The sequence below is a fragment of the Rhinopithecus bieti genome, unplaced genomic scaffold, assembly GCF_001698545.2.
Source record: "Rhinopithecus bieti isolate Rb0 unplaced genomic scaffold, ASM169854v2 scaffold_1306, whole genome shotgun sequence".
NCBI classification, from domain to species: Eukaryota; Metazoa; Chordata; class Mammalia; order Primates; family Cercopithecidae; genus Rhinopithecus; species Rhinopithecus bieti.
The window spans coordinates 83,156-100,473 of NW_016803658.1; the positions used below are offsets into that span (position 1 = coordinate 83,156).

The window sequence follows — 17,318 nt, forward strand, 5'->3', positions numbered from 1 at the left end:
CTGGCTCCGATGCGGCGGAGGATCTGCACCCCAAACTTCCTGCTTTCAGGTCCTCTTCTCCAAGCTACACCTTACCCAGACCTCAGTCACCGCGGTCGGGGAGAGGTGGTCGGAACTTGGATCAAGCCTCACCCACCTTAGAGACTCAGGTTTCGAGTTTTAGCAGATCTGGTTTAGATTTGTTTTCTTTCAAATGCTTTCGAGGATGCAGTTGGTAGCGTGGATCCCACTCTTCTCGCGCCACTGGCCTCCTCCCGCCAAAATACCTTCCATTGTGAATTGCTGGTCTCCACTGACCTCCTCATGACCCTCCCCCTACACCCCCGCCAAGAAAAGTGGTTTCAATAAATAAAGCCCAGTGCTGGGGTTAAAGGTCAGTTTACACTGGAGCAGGAGCTTCACAAATTCCTGCAGGTGCTGGGTGGGAATAAACCACCATCCCAAGAGATGACAGAGAGAGAGGAAGTGAAGACTACAGAAGCTGTGTGGAGATGCGGACCGGGCGTTAGGATTAGGGTGGGGCAGCATGGTTCTGACATTGGCCGCAATGGTGCAGACTTCTAATATGCTAGGGAACACAGCCAGGCCCTCTATGCCGCTGTTTCCTCTTTTCCCAAGTGAGGAGCTTGGACCCGATGCCGGGTTCTGGCAATCGTCAGTTGTAGGAACAAAGTCTGGAGTAGTGGCTGACATGAGAGTCAGCCCTGAAGACCTCACCCAGAGAAATGAGGAACCTGTGTGAACCTAAGAAGGAAACCGCTATGGTGGTTGTGGTCGTGGGTGGCTCAGCTCCAGAAGTGGTGAAGCGACTTTCCCGGAGGGGAGGAAGGCTCTGGGATAATTGATACCGCAAACATTTCCTTCCTTTTTGCTGAATATCCAGGTTTGTGGTCTCTTTTATGGTAAATTTAGGGCAAAAGCTTTCCTCTTTTTCACTGCCTGTCGTCTCCAAAGACAGCAGCAGCAGAAGAGAGAGACCAACCTGTCCTCCCAATTTCCAAGCCCAGGCAAAGCCTCCTCAGGGAGGCAAAAGCTCAGCACTCTGCACACTCCTCTCCCTAGGGCTGGCAGGCTCAGGCTACTCGTGTCTGAGGTTGACAATCTCTGAGACTTTTTCTCATTAGACAAACTCCATTGGGGCATATTCCTTGCAATCGACAATGCAGTTGGACATGTTCAATGCAATTCTGGCTTGGAATCAGACCTGGATTCCAATCCAGATACTGCAGGGGACTAGTTCTCCCTGAGCCTCAGTTTTCCCAACTGTAAAACGGGCATGGGAGTACCCACCTCATACCAGTTGAGTGTAGATTGAGTATGCAATAAGTGGTAACAAAAAGAGCCTTCACAGAATTCTGGGAGCCTGGGTGGTGCTGGATGCTGGGACATGTAGTGGCAGGTGCTGCTGACCAGGTGTGCCTCCTGTGCTTCGCCTTCTAGATCTTTTGCATGTTGTCACCATTCCTTCTCTGCATTGTCGCAGTTCCTCCAAGCTACAGTCCAGGAGGAGGAGGGAGCTCTCCCATGGGAACTGGACTGCCAGGGGGCGGAGTCTCAGTGTCCACCAGGACCCTGCCGGGAATTTCCTAATTTCCTTGACTGGCGGAGCCACTCTTCACCCAGTCAGTGATGGATGACAAAGGAAAAGCACCATCTGAAGGAGATCCAGAGACAGCATCAAGCTCACATGAAGGACCTGCTGGGGAAAGGTGGTTCAAGGGGAGAGGAGATGAGAGGTCTTGAACCTCCTACCCTTTAGGTCCTGCTGAACCCAACTGGGGTAGCAGAACACATTGACCTTTCCTCCCCCTAGGCGAGAGAGGGAAGATGCCTCCCCAAGAGTCTGCCTGTGCCTTTCCTGGGCTCCCGAGAGTATCATCGGAGCCCGCCTGAATTTACTAGCTGGACTTATAGGCATTGGGTGTCTGGGCATGCCTCTCTCAGAGACCCTGATCATCACCCTGGCTGTGTGTACCTCAGGCAAACACAGGTTGTGGTTTGGATCTAGGAGGCACCCAGGAAGGAGAGGGGAGATGAGGAAGAGGAAGAAAATGAAGTCTGGGCTTCTGAGAGGCCAATCCATCCTCAGCACCTGAACTTGGGGAGAATGAGATAAGAAAGCAAGACTCTTGATTTCACTTAGACACTTTCTCCTTCCTCCTCTGCCCTTCTCATGGACAGTTAGGACCACTTATAACTCATTTAGAGAAGTATACTTAGACATTTTCTAAAATCCTAAAAACTCAAGATGTCATTACATGAAGGAAGCTTTAGTTGCTATCTTCAAAAATTATTTGATTTAAATTCCCTAAAACTTTCTTCCTGGGATTTGAAGTCCATCTGAAATGAAGCGAGCATGCTGGGCTTATGGTGTATGCTTCAAATATTAAAGACTTAAATGTTACCTCGCATGTGCAAGAAAGCTTAGTGGGATGCTAAAGTTTAATTAAGACAGACAATATAGTCTGTGAAAAGACCAAATCACAGAGGGGTTTCAGTGATTTGTCTGCTCAGATATAGGTATGTCTGCTCAAGTGAAGACCAGAAATTGATTAAACCCTCCTACTGACGAAATTTGGAAGGGCTGCAGTTCAGTTGTGGATCCAGGACTCTTTCATGAGAAACGTCCCGCAAATTTTAGACAGTTTGGATGGGCTAAGAAAGTCCTGCATACCAGCTTCAGTAAGTTTCTGAATTCTGCTTCACTCGGTAATCAGAATCCAGGTGAATAAAATAAAATATTTCCTTCACTGAAAACAGAAAACAACACATCTTCAAAGCTTATTAATTTTCTTGGATTGGTATGTGGGTGAGTGAGTATGGGGAAGTGGGATCATACACAGAAGTCTCAGGCACTGATCTCTGGCTAAATGCAGCTTCTGTTTTTACAGCTTACTTGGGAGAGCTGTTAGTTTTTCTAAGCATAAACCAGGCATTGGTTCTCTAAGTTCAATGTTTAGGCTACAAAGCACATACAACAGTCTTACATATCTACCTTCAGAAAAGGAATGGCTCTGACCTAAAACTCAGCAAAATCTCTAGTGTATTGCCATAGCTGGAGAACATCTAAGCAAAGCCCTTTGGAGGTGTAACGTGTAAATGGAATGCTAAACATCAGCCACTACCTCCAAGAAAAATAAATCCTTAATTCCTGGCCAAGTACACCTGCTTTGGACCAGGCTCATTACTGTTATTTGTATCTTTTCTTTTTCAAATGGATAGTTTTATTCACAGTTTTTTTTTTTCTTCTTTCTGCTCAGTGCTTGCTATTTTTATCCTGCCTTAAGAATCCCGAGGTCATGCCCCAGTGACAGACTTCCAAGGTGCTCCAAAGAAGAGTGGTAGCTGACTTCCCGGGGGTCCATTCCTGAACTCCATAAGCTTAGATGTTAGAACCCCGTTGGAGTTTGGGATCTGGAGGGAAGCCTGGCAGATGTTAATTAGGTTACCATGGGGAAGGTAGGGTGAGTAGGTGCTTGAAGAAGGCTGGAGGTAATCAATGCCAGAGAAGACCCTAAGGCAATGGAAGCTGTCTCAATATGTTCATTTCTGTGGATCAATGGCAGTACAGGCAACTTTTGGTAGGGGACTCGGCTGGTTATTCTCTATTACACTCTCCAGCTCCCCCCTTTGCCTAGTTCTCTATGGACCACATTACTTAGTCTTCATTGCCTTTGGACTTACAAATGGGTTTGACCAATGGAGGACAATGGTGCAGGACTGAAGGGCAGGAGGGTAGAGTGTAGGAGTACTTAGGCCTCCTGCTTTCTCCCTGCCTCACAGTGGTTTTGACCTTTACTTCCCGTCTCTGTCTCTACAGTCCCATCAGCAGCTCATCTTCCACAGCTTCAGCTCTCACCAGTCTCTGTTAACACCTACCTCCTTTTCCCCCCTTGCCCCTTCAGATCAAAAGTATTAATACCTTCCTAATATTGCTAGACCTTGAGTGACTAATTTTCTCTTGTTAATTCCCTTTAATCCCACCTTCAAATTTTTTCCTCCAGGAAAACTCTTTCGAGTGTACCATCTGTTTTCCTTGGGGCCTTGACTGATGAGGAGAGGAACAAGGATTCGTGGAAGTGAGGTATGGTGTCTTCATTTCTTTCCAGTTCATCCTCATCCTGTAACTCATCAAAAGGCTCTACTCCTTCCCTGTCACCATCTTGGAGTACAGCCATGAAGGCTCCAGGATTTCTGTGGTGGCTGGTTTCTACAGGAAAGGTTGCCTATGGGTCTAGCAGGAAAGCATACTCTGAGTTTATTTGCATTACATTTGCCATTTTAATTTGCTGATTTGCATTTGACATATCGTTAAAGTAACTGATGCTAAAATAAAATATTGATAGTATCAAGTGTTTTTGGCCTTCAGTGAACTTAGCTTTGCTATAAATCAAGGACTGAGACTTTTGCTACTGGTGAGTTGTGTTAATAGAAGCAGACACTAAACTAGGTCCAGTGACCCAGGAGCTCATGGGAAATGTCCTTGTGTGTTCCCCAAGGCCTCAGCATCTTTGGCTCCTCATCTCTAGAACATTAAGTCTAGAGCTCAGTCCTTTTCAGGTCTGTGTCTGGCAACAACTCAGTCTTGACTAGTGCTAAACCAGTGACATTATTTAGGTGTGACCATCAATGAGAATTCTACGTGCCAACATTGTGCTAGATACTAAGGATACTAAACTGAAGACAAGATTCTGCCTTCCAAAGATTAAAACAATGTTCCAATATTATTATTTGAAAATTTTGCATACTTCTATGTAGGAAAAGTTCATAAAAGTGGAATTTCTGGGTTAAAATACATGCAAGTATTTAGTCTTTTTTTTTTTCTTTTTCTTTTTTTGAGACAGGGTCCTGCTCTGTTTCCCAGACTGGAGTGCAGTGATGCAATCATAGCTCACTGCAGCCTTGGACTCCTGGGCTCCAACAATCCTCCTACCTCAGCCCCAAAGTAGCTAGGACTACAGGTGTGTGCCACAATGCCCTGCTAATTATTAAAATTTTCTTGTAGAAGTAGAGTCTTGTTATGTTGCTCAGAATGGTATATTTAAGCGTTTTGAGACATTTTGCTATATGACATCTAGCAGGATGCCCTCAAAAATCTGTGAGTAATCCTGTTTCCTTACTCCCATGCACACACTCTATTACTAACTTTGTAATTTGATTGATGAAAACTGCAAAACATTGTTTTAATTTGTATTTATGAGATTAGTCGAGTTGAATATTCTTATATTTCTATTGGCCATAATATTTCTTCTTTTGGGAACTGCCATTCACACCTTCATTAGCCAATTGAAAATTTGGAGTGTCTACTTCGCATCCACAGAATACTAGTCCCATGTCTGCTATAAGTGTAGTAAAATTTTACCAGGTTTTATTTGCATTTTAATTTTATTTTTTAATGCATAATGCAGGTGTTTCAAAAATTGATATTTTCATTTATAGTTTCTGCCTTTTATGGTTTAGTGCTTACAAGTTTTTGTTGTTGTTGTTGTTGTTTGAGACAGGATCTTGCTGTGGCACCGAGACTGGAGTTGAGTGATAAGATCGTGGCCCACTGCAGCCTCGACTTCCTGGGCCTAAGCAATCCTCCTACCCCAGCCTCCCAAGTAAATGAGACTACAGGTTCACACCACCATACCTGGCTAATTTTTTTGCCAGGTGAGACAGGGTTTCACCATGTTGCACAGGCTGGTCTTGAACTCCTGGTCTCAGGTGATTCTACTGGCCTTGGCCTTCCAAAGTGCTGGAATTACAGATGTGAGCCACCAGTGCTTACCAGCCTTATCTACACAAAATCAAAATCTTTCATCCAGTTGGAACTTATTTTGTGCACAATATGAAGTAAAGACATGATTTTAATATTTATTTCCCAAGTATATAAACCTTTAGGTGGGCCCTAATTGTGAGGAGACTCAAATTCTCTTTGGAGAACTGTGTTTGGACTTTGTTCTGTGGTGATACATCAAAGGTGTGGGAGCTGGAAAGTCACACTGGCCATACTTTCACTCATGTTGTAGTGAACTACAGGGGGTTTCAAAGCTGGGTGGCAAGAGGACTGGTAGGTGGTGGTGGGAAAGTGGCAAAAGCTAGAGGAAATCATAGTGTTTCAATGACTGTTGAATGATTTTACGCTGCTCTTTTGAGTCTAATTGCCCTCTCTTTACGATAGTACTAGAAGTATTAACATTTCCATATGAAGTCATTACAACATCAACAAGTTTGAAATACCTTTAACTCAATAACTAACTCCTCCTCCTCCCACTCCTTCTGTCTCCCACTCTCACCTTTTTAAAATGAAACTAGATCTGCCAGACACAGTGGCTCGAGCCTGTAACACCAGGCACTTTGGGAGGCAGAGGTGAGAGGATTCCTTGAGCCCAAAAACTCAAGTCTGGGCAGCGTAGAGACCCCTGTCTCTAACATATATAAAATTAGCTGGGCATCCTGGTACACTCCTGTAGTTCCAGCTACTTGGGAGACTGAGGCAGGAGGATGGCTTGAGACTGGGAAGGCGGCAGTGAGCCGTGTTTGCTCCACTGCCCACCAGCCTGGGTGACAGAGTGAGACTGTGTCTTGATTAATCAATCAATCAATCAATCAACTAGACCTAGAACAGAGATTCCTACCACAGGATTACTAGCTAGGGAATTCTTTAATTCACCTGTACAATCTCTTATCTGTACAATGAAGATGGTAATACTACCTAGCTCATGGATTGTATTATCCTATGATATGGATACCTGTGTCCTTAGTTACTGTTTTTTGATTACATAAAGTATTAATGAACAATATTTATTTGTCATTTAAATTGTTTCCTGACTATATGATAGACATGTTTCAGGGTTATATTAATTTGAATAGTTTTTCAGTTTAGGAACATGGCATGTATATTATTTTTGTGCACTTTTCGCGATGGTACCATGAACAACTAGTCACTTCACAAGCACTTTGGCTGCTTGCTTACTATTTTGATTAGCAGGGAAAAGTAATTTACTCGTGGCCTGAAGGGGCTGCCCATACAGAGTGCACACAGGGCAGTGAGATGTGATGTAAATGCAGTAAAATCGCAGGGTTGGCAGATCTTCTTCTGTAAAATGCTTCTCATCTTGAGAGCATTCAGCAACCATTTTTGAACACATTGTGTTAGGGAGTGAAATAACAGACCTTAGAAGTTGGATTATGATCTCCGTTTTACAGACGAACATGCAGAAACCCAGAGAGGAAAAGCAACTGGCCCACATGGTAAAGCTGTATGTCCCACCCTGGCTTTGTCTGTCTCTAGAGCAGGAGCTTCCTTCTGGAGGCCTGAGGATGCATCAGTCTCCAAAGCAAGGCTGTTCAGAGGGCCCTCTCTAGGGAACTGTGCAGCACAAGACTTTTATCTTGGACTTCTGGGAAACACGTTGCCCTCTTCCAGCACAGATCTTATGGAGGATCTCTAGAACGTTTATTTCTTATTTTGACTATTCATGACAACAAACTCCAGTACATTTTATCTGCCATTCTCCCACATAATTTTTTAGTTGCCTGAATTTGGAGAGAAGGGGTTGGTATAGCGGAATAGAAAATGCACATGTGCGGGCCTGCTAAGTGTACTGAGCAAAGCACATTCATCTACACGATATTATCTAATTGGTTTTCTTTTCTTTTGAGCTTTTAAAAAATGGTGAGATATTACACAAGAAAATGAACACAATAGAAAACAATGGTTTATCACAAAGAGAAAATCTGAGAAGCCATCACCAAGGTTAAAAAGTAGAATGTTGCTAGCATCCCGACTGCCCTGGTACTGCCTGCCCACTCACCATCACCGTCCCACTCCCAAGATGGCTACTCTCTGGACTTCTATGGTTATTACTTTCTTCTGTTTATTTGTAATATACCAGCTGAGCCTACGTTCATAAGCACCACAGTTTTTGAACTTTGTGTGATGAAATCATACAGTATGTACCCCTCGGTGTCCGGCTTCTTCGCTCAACATTATGTTTGTGAGACATTCATCTGTGTTGCTCCCCAAAGCTGACGGTTTAAGTCTCGGGGTCCAGTATTATTCTTTAAAACGTAGAAAGAGCAAGAGTGTTAAGTAAGCAGTTGGTTAGGTTCCGCAAAAGTTGCCAATCCAGGCGGCTTCAGTCCAGGACGCTCTTCCGGAGCAGTGTCTTTTAGCGCCCGGAGAAGTGAGGCCTGGGTTTGGGGTCCAAGTCCGAGGCTGCCCTGGAGCGACTCCCGCAAGGCGAGTGTACTTGAGGTGGGCGCCACGGTGCTGTGGGCTCCTACAGGGCTGAGGCGCGGGAGAGGCGGGGCAGGGGAGGGCGCGCGGCTAGTTGCTGGGCGACGGAACGCGTCCTTTCTTCTGTGGAGCCAGTCGAGCCCTCCCGGCCCCTCGGCACCGGAAGGGCCTGTTGGACACTGGCCGAGCGGCGGGGCCAATCTCACCGCCACCTGAATGGGAGCTGAGGCGCCATCGAGGCCGGGTGAGAGGAGGACGCGGCCTGGGGCGCGGTGACTTCGTGCGGGCGCTTTGAGAAGGAGAGGTGCGTTGTTTGGGCGGAGCGGTTGTCCCCTCTGTTCCGCGTCGCTAATCCGTTGTGGCAGGTTCACCCCGGCAGAAATCAGGGTAGAAGGGGCTGGGGCACTGGGGCTGGAAAAGTTTGGGCTGCCTTTCGTGGGAGAATGCGCACGGGATGAAGAGGAGCTGGGAGGATTGGGAACCTGGTGGAAGGGAGAGGTAGGTGCACGACGCCAGACCGGGCTGTGGGGACAGGAGAAAAAGAGGCTAGGAAGGAGAAAGAGGGGGATTCAAAGAGACGTCGGGAGGTGAAAGGTCACAGTGGAGGTACTTTAATTTCCATCTCCCTGACCTCTTCTGTCCCTTTATAGGGCAGCTTGTTTTGAGTAAACCTTAACCACCATTAGGTGACTGCTCCCACTAGGGTCAATGTGTGTAGTTTCAGAATAGAGAGCAGTTTCCTGAGTTTGGCTCTAACTCCTTGATGGACGGTGAGACACGATGGGCTTAATGCCAGGATTGCTGGCATTGAAGTCCACAGATCCACAATGGAACCATTGCAAACTACTGTTGCAGAAATATAAAGGAGATCAATCGTTTTTTTTTTTTTTAACATGCAAATCTCAAAGTTGAACAAATTGCTTTTTTCTTATCTACAACTTTATAGAGGCATAATTTATATTCAGTAAACTGCACAAATGAACAGTTGTACAATGTACAAGGTACGAGTTTTGACAGATGCATGCACCTTTGAAACATTTCCTGCAATCAATATAACTGAACCTTTTCATTCTTCTGCCCTCTTTGCTCTTCATCCCTGCTTTTAGCTCACACCCTGCAACCAGTCACATATCTGCTGTGTGACACTATAGAATAGGTTGGATTTATTAGAATTTTATATGCAAGAAAGCATACAGTATATGCCCATTTGTGTCTGGCTTCCTTACTTGGCATAATGATTTGCCATGACCTTTTCCTTGATTACTGTAGCTTACTGTAGTAGGTTTTGAAATTGGATAGTGCAAGTCCTCCAGCCTTTTCTTTTTAAAAATCACATTGGTGATTTTAAGTCATTTGAATTTATGTATACATTTTAGATTTGGCTTGTAATTTCTATTTAAAACCCTGCTGTATTTTTTATTGGGATTGCATTGACTCTATAGATCTATTTGGGAGAATTGTGATTTTAAGAATATTGAGTTTTCCAATCTATGGACCTGGTATGTCTTCATTTATGTAGATCTTTAATTTCTGTAAATAATGTTTTGTAATTTTCAGTGTAGAGATTTTGGGCATTTTTTGTTACATTAATTCCTATATGTTATGTTTTCTGGAGGCACTAGTGTAAGTGGAATTTAAAAAATATTTTCCAGTTGTTTGCTGCTACTATATAAACATGGAACTGATTTTGTATGTTGCTAACTGTGTATTGTGCAACCTTTATATTTTCACTCATTAGTCCATATAGATTTTTGTAGATTCCTCAGGATTTTTACCCTAAAAATTATGTTATCTGCAAATAGGGACACTTTAACCTTTTCCTTTTCAATCTTTATTACTTTTATTTCTTTATCTTGCCATATTGCAATGGCTAAGACCTTCAGTATAATGTTGGATATGTATGAAAAGAGTAAGACATTTTTTCCTTGTTTCCAACTTTAGGAGGAAAGCATAAATATAATGTTGCTGTAAAGTTTTTGTAGATTTTCTTAATTAGATTGAGGACATTCCCTATGATTCATAGTTTGCCTAAAGCTACTAATTTATTTTTATCCTGAATGGTTGTTGAATTATTTCAAATATTTTTTTCACTACCAAAATAATCATATTGTTTTCATGTACTCTGTTAATATAGTGAATTATATTGATTTTCAAATAAATATAATAAATCAAGATACTTAAATCAATTTTTCAACCCTTGGATAAATCTATTTGGTCAAAATGTATTATCCTTTTCAAAATATATTTTGGATTTGATTTGTTAATATTTTGTTAATGATTTTTGCATGTATGCTCATAAGGAATATTAGTATGTAATGTTCTTTCTTTTAAAAAAGCCTTTGTCAGGTTTAGTATTATGGTTATGTAGGTATCATAAAATAAATTTTCCTTCCTCCTCTATTTGCTGAAATAAATGTATGTAAGATGGGTGTTATTTCTTTCTTGAATATTTGAGAGAACCATCCAGGGCTGGAATGGTCCTTGTGGTAAGATTTTTTGATAACAGATAAAATTTTTTAAAAATACAGAGCTATTCAGATTTCCTGTTTCTTGTGTTAATTTTGTTAAGTTGTAATTTTCAATTGCCCATTTCGTCTAAATTGTTAGATGTTGTTGGTGTAGTGTTGTTTACCACATTTTAAAAATTGTCCTTTAGTATCTTTAGGTTCTGTAGTGAAATCCTCTCATTCCTGATATTGGTGATTTTTGTTCTCTTAAACAGTCTAGTCAGATGGGTTTTTAAATTTTGTTGAAATTTTAAAAGAACCAACTCTTGACTTAGTTAATTTTCTCAATTCTTTTTTTGTTTTCCATGTGATTGATTTATATCCTTATATTTATTATTTCTTTCCATTACTTTGAGTATACGTTATTCTTCTTTTCCTAGATTCTTAATGTGGAAGTTTAGGTTATTGATTTTAGACCTTTCTTCTTTTTGATTTCATCATTTAGGGTATAAGTTTCCTTCTAAACACTGCTTCAGCTACACCCCACACATTCTGATATGTTATGTTTTCATTATTATTCAGTCTAAAATATATTCTATGATTTAATAATATCTTTTGTTTTCAATTTACTTACCTGTTGGCTTTTTAGTTGCACTTTTTTGCATTACTTTAAAAATGGTTTCTCTAGTAATTACAATACCCATCCTTAACATTTCAAAGTCTACTTAGAGTTAATATTGAACTAGTTCACATAAAATGCAGAAACTGTACAACCATATAGTTCTTTTGCCCACGCCTATCCCAGTCTTGTCTTTTTGGTTCTTGTCGTATGTACTGCACCTACTTACATAAACATTCCACAACACAATATTATACTTTTTATATATTATTTTAAACTTAAGAGAAAAAAAGTAACTTCATGTACTTACTCAGACATTTGACATTTGTCATCTTCATTCATTTTTAAAGATTTAAATTTCCTTCTGGTATCATTTCTCTTCTGCCTGAAGACCATTCTTTAGCATGTCTTGTAATTTCTATTGGCTGGTAATTCTAAGAGTAAATCTAAGAGTAATTCTCTTAGATTTTTTGTTTTATCTGAATATGTCTTTATTTTGTTTACCTTTTAAAAAAGAATATGCATGCTAGATATAGAATACTTGGTTGACAGTTTAAATTAATCAATTTATTTATTTATTTATTGAGACAGAGTCTTGCTGTGTTGCCCAGGCTGGAGTACAGTGGCACAATTTTGGCTCACTACAGCCTTTGCCTCCTGGGTTCAAGAAGTGTTCTTGCTTCAGCCTCCCAAGCAACTGGGATTACAGGTGCCCAGCACCATGCCCAGCTAATATTTGTATTTTTAGTAGAGATGGAGTTTCACCATGTTGGCCAGGCTTGTCTCAAACTCCTGACCTCAAGAGATCTGCCTGCCTGGGCCTCCCAAAGTGCTGGGATTACAGGCATGAGCCACTGCACCTACTCTAGGTTGATAGTTAAAAAAAATCTTTTAGCATGTTACAAATCCTGTTTCCCTGTCTTGTGTTCTTAGGGGTGTCTGATGAGAAGTCCATGGTCTTTGAATTATTGTTTTCCTGTCAATAATGTGTTGTTTCTCTCTGTCTGCTTTTGAATTTTATCTTTGAATTTGTTTTTTATCGCCTTACATATGATTTCCTTTACATTTATTCTGATTGAGTTTCACTGAGCTTCTTGAATTTATAAATTTGTCTTTCTTCAAATTTAGGAAGTTCTCAAACATAATTATTTTTTATTTTTTGAGACAGATTCTCTCTTTGTCACTCAGGATGCTAGAGTGCAGTGGAGCAATCATTCTCCTTTTTCCTTGGGATACTAATTATCTGAATGTTAGTGCTTTTTGGTATTATCCTTACAGGTATCTCAGGCTTTCTTTTTTCTCTTTTCTTATAATGGATAATTTCTGTGCATTTATCTTTAAACTCAGTTACTCTTTTCTCTGATATCTCCATTTTCCTAATCAATTTTTTTTGAAAATATATTTTCAGGTATAAAATTTCTGTTTTTATTTTTTTAATTTCTCTGCCAAGATTTTCTTTTTATTAATCTCTAGCATATTTTCCTTTACTTCATTGAGCATAGTTATAATGGTTGCTTTAATGTCCTTTTCTAATAATCTCAACATCTGAGTCATTTCTGGAATGGGATCTGTTCAATTTTCTTTTTCTTTTTATTAATCTCTAGCATATTTTCCTTTACTTGATTGGGCATAGTTATGAGAGTTGCTTTAATTTAAGTCCTTTTCTAATAATCTCAACACCTGAGTCATTTCTGGACTGGGATCTGTTTATCATCTTTACCTCTGAGAATGAGTCAATTTTCCCAAGTCTTTTCATGCCAAGTATTTTTGGACTATATCCTAGACATTGTGCATGTTTTGTCATGTAGAATCTAGGTTCTGTCATATCCTTTCTGAAGAATGTTGTTGTTTCCCATTTAGCAGGTATTTCACCAGTCAGTTAAACTCACTGTAAGACCTGTCTTACTCTGTAGTTGGTGGTTCAGTTCAGCTCTTTAAGCCTTTGCCGTGCTACTTTGAGTTTGTCTTGCATATATATGAATCAAAGGTCAGTTGGAGATATGTGGGGTTTAGAAGAATTTGGGGATTATCTTCTCTGGGTCTATTCCCTCCAGAATTTCTCTCTCAGTTCTCAGTGATGTTTGTTGTCTGGGCTCCTTTCCCTGATTCTTATGGCTAGAATAATGAAGGGCTTCCTATCAATGTTTTTGACACTTGCACTATGCCATTCTGCAGTTATGGACTGTGTTTGAAGAAAAACCACAATAAACCAGAAACTTCTCTCCAGGCCAGTTTACACAAATGTTGACTTTCCTCCACGATCTTCCTGTTTTATTTACTCTGAAGAATTCTTAGGTCAATAAAAAAAATTTTGTCCAGACTTTATATGTTGTTGTGAGGAATTAGTCTGTAAAGATGCATCTGTGAATTAGCCAGGCATGGTGGCGGCTCCCTGTAGTCCCAGATACTCAGGAGGCTGAGATAGGAGAGTGGCGTGAACCCAGGAGGCAGAGCTTGTAGTGAGCCGAGATCACGCCACTGCACTCCAGCCTGGGCCACAGAGTGATACTCCATCTCAACACTGCACTCCAGCCTGGGCGACAGAGTGATACTCCATCTCAGAAAAAAAAAAAAAAAAAAAAAAAAAAGAAAGATGAATCTATGGCTCTTCAACAAATTGCTTTTGAAACTGAGAGCAGGCAACGTTTTAACATGACAGAAGTACGATGACCATTAAACACACACATACACATTGTTTTATTTTTATTTACTCTTTACAAATTTTTATTTAAGACAGTCTTTGTCACCCAGGCTGGAGTGCAGTGGCACAATGATGGCTCACTGCAGCTTTGACCTCCTGGGCTCAAGCAATCCTTCTACCTCAGCCTCCTGTCTAGCTGGGACCAGAGGCATGTGCCACCATGCCTGGTTAATCTTCTATTTTTTGTAGAGATGGGGTCTCCCTATGTTGCCTTCTCTGGTCTTGAACTCCTGGGCTCAAGTGATTCTCCCTTCTTGGCCTCCCAAAGAGCTGGGATTACAAGATGAGCCACTGTACCTGGCCACATTTTGTTTTTAAATTTTAGCTTTTTAAGCAATTAAAGGGAGTCCAAGAAGGGAAGATAGAAAATGGGGAGAAGAAAAAAGCAGGGTAGTATTTTGTTGTTTCATTAGCTGTTATGTATTTATATATGTATGTATTTTTGAATGTAAATATACATTCACAAGGGATATAGGCATATTCTAGGTGACTGTTATAAAGGGCTGAGGTTTTATAGTTATTGAAATTTCTGTGAGCTTTTGAATAGCTTAGAGAGAAATCTCTTCTGAGCCTGAAAATAGCATTTTTTCTATTTTCTATATCCTTTTAAATGAGCACATGTAAGTGGTTTTTACTATTATTGATATTAACAGGATTAAAGGCAGCAAAACAAGTATAGAAAGTGCAGAAAATAGAAATAAATCAGTTTTCCCATTCTTTTAGCAAAATTAATATGTTTATATATTTCTTTTGAGGCTTTTCTTGTAAATGACAATGAGGGCACAAACAGATCTCATTTCTCCCACTGATATTTCAAAAGCAAGTATTGTTTTCAGAATATTTTTGTTTTCCTTGCAAGGCTGAAGATTTCACTAAATGAGGTAGATTGTCCTTGGGCTAAGAAGTTTCTTTTGGAACTTTAGTACTGTGCATTGGAAATTGACATTGGCCTGAAGTTTAGGAAGTATGTCAATTGAGATGATATTTGATTATGGACCTAGGAAAACCCAAATCTTGTTCTTAATAGGTTATCCTTCTCAGTGTGGTCCCCTGACTACATATAGGAAGAGGTCAAGGTCAGGTAATCCATATTACTTTCTGGGCCCATTCCTAATGTAATCCTCTGTTGAGTTAGGCCTAACATATGCAGACTGCTTTCCCTTTGTGAGGTGGGTTTGTGTAGCTTGGAACCAAGTCATATGGTAATCTGCTCCATTTATTTTGACTTTAGTTATAGTCTAGAGCAAAGTTTTGGATTTTCTGTTCCAATAGGAGAAATAGACACAACTGCAAGAACAAGAGAGCAACCTGCAATGGTCTAGAGAATTCAAGTGGGCAGCCCTGCCTGAGTCTGTAGCCATTTTTGGCTGGAGAACTTTCTTCTGATGGCTGACCTGGCCTTGTGAGAGAGAAGAAAAGGCTGGCTCTTGACCCTTCTGACTACTTCACTGCTCAGGCCTTGAACCTCCTGGAAGAAGAGAAAGGAAAAGGCATAGACAGATTTTTAAGAACATTCTGTCCCATTTTAAAGGGTAGGGTAAATATAATCAGCCTGGTTTGTGAGCTGCCTATTTGACACTTCATGTAGATGAATACTTTCTCCTTCAGAGACAACTACATTATTTTTTCCCTTGGTATCTCCAAGCTAGAACTAGTCTCTCTTAGTAAATTGCTCCTTTGAAAAAGAGAACATGCTATTTTCTCACAAGAATGAATGTTTAAAAGTCATTTTATGTATTTTGTGTTGTAGGAGTGGGTAGGGGAATAAAGGCACTTAGCTTTGATGGACTGGCCCATGAAGCACTGGTATACCACTCATCTTGAATGCACAATAGAAGTTCCTGTTGAATTTAGAAGTTCTATTTCCTGTTGGTTTAATTTTAGATAGAAAGAGCAACTTTCCTGTTAAGAACTCATGGGAATGTACTAAGAAGTGTTAAACAATGAACAGTTGTTAAACTTCAATAGCAAACAAAAGGCCTGGGAGAAGTGAGAAAGCAGGAACTAAGAAATAAAAGGGAAGTGTGAGTGGGAGAGTCAAGTCAGATTCTCATCAGGTACTAATGTACTTCTGGTCTGTGCTCTGTTCCAGTTACTACCTTTCAACCTTTTGCAGGAAGAAATGCAGATAGTGTTGATATGAACATATTGCCACCTGTGCAAACAATAACAGCCAAAATGCTGGGGGAGGGGGTGCGAGCATTTTTTAAAGTAGGGAAACTTTCTTAAGGGCTTTAGAAATAATTTCTATTGTTCATATCCTATGGTCTGGAAAACTGGCAACAGATAATTTTCACTATTTAATATGAACCCTTCGTATGGATAGAATTGAATTGTCCAAGGTCTAGTCAGTGGTGGAGCTAGGTAAAGAAAGAAAGCCTATTGATTCCCAGATATGATGAGCTCTTCATGTAGCGGGGTCTTCAATTAAAAGCAATAAGACTATGTTTGGAGGATAAACAGGAGATTTTCTTCATACTATCAAACATCATGATAAGTGAATAATTACAATTGTAAAGATAATTATTTCATGAATTGATATGAGTCCAACTAAGAAATGTAGATACGTGATAAAAATGCAAAGTAAAATAAAAATATATTTTCCACATTTAAGTTTTAAGTCCATATGGATTTATTTGGGTACCTGTCATGAAATACACCAAAAAATTGCACCAAATAGCTGTGTAGTAGTCTCAGTACAATTTATTGAAAAATTATTTTATAATCAATTTAATGCTGCCTTTATAATATAACTACTATATTTCGTCCTTTTTCTCACTTTCTCAGTGTAGCTATTGATTTTAGCAGGAATTTTCCAATTCTAATTCTTGTGTCTGTAAACCTTTTATTTATCTGGTTGCTCTTCATTGAGCAAGAAGTGCTGCCTCATTTCTGTTTTCCTTTCTTTTTTTTGTCTAATCCAGCCTGTTTATTATTTCAAATGAATTCAGAATTACCTTTCAAAGTTCAAAATATGATTTTCAGAGTTTTGCATTGGCATGAAACCAATACAGTATTTTGGGAAGGCCTGATATAATTAAAATATTTGGTCATTCCATCAAGGAACATTAACTTCCTATTTACTTGAATCTTTCTTCAATATCCTTCAGTAAAATTTAAAATTTTAATCATGTAGTTTCAGTACATGTTTTGTTAGGTTGATGGCCAGATACTTACTTTAAAAATATTACAAATGAAATTTTACCATTATAGTAAAAACATTGTTTTACATCTGTTGCCCAGGCTAAAGTCAATTATGTTTTTGATGGGACCATTTTGATATAAAGAAATTATTGGGGGATATATATAAAATATATATTATAA

General features: G+C 40.1%; 1 protein-coding gene across 1 annotated transcript in view; it reads left to right on the top strand.

The window, feature by feature from the left end:
* The first annotated feature begins 547 nt into the window (after positions 1-547).
* TTC6 (tetratricopeptide repeat domain 6) overlaps positions 548-17,318 on the top strand; it is a 225,026-nt gene continuing 208,255 nt past the window's right edge. The window contains 3 exon segments of the mRNA XM_017895392.1: positions 548-736; positions 1,484-1,622; positions 8,323-8,471. Of these exon segments, the coding sequence (XP_017750881.1) occupies positions 548-736; positions 1,484-1,622; positions 8,323-8,471 (477 nt within the window).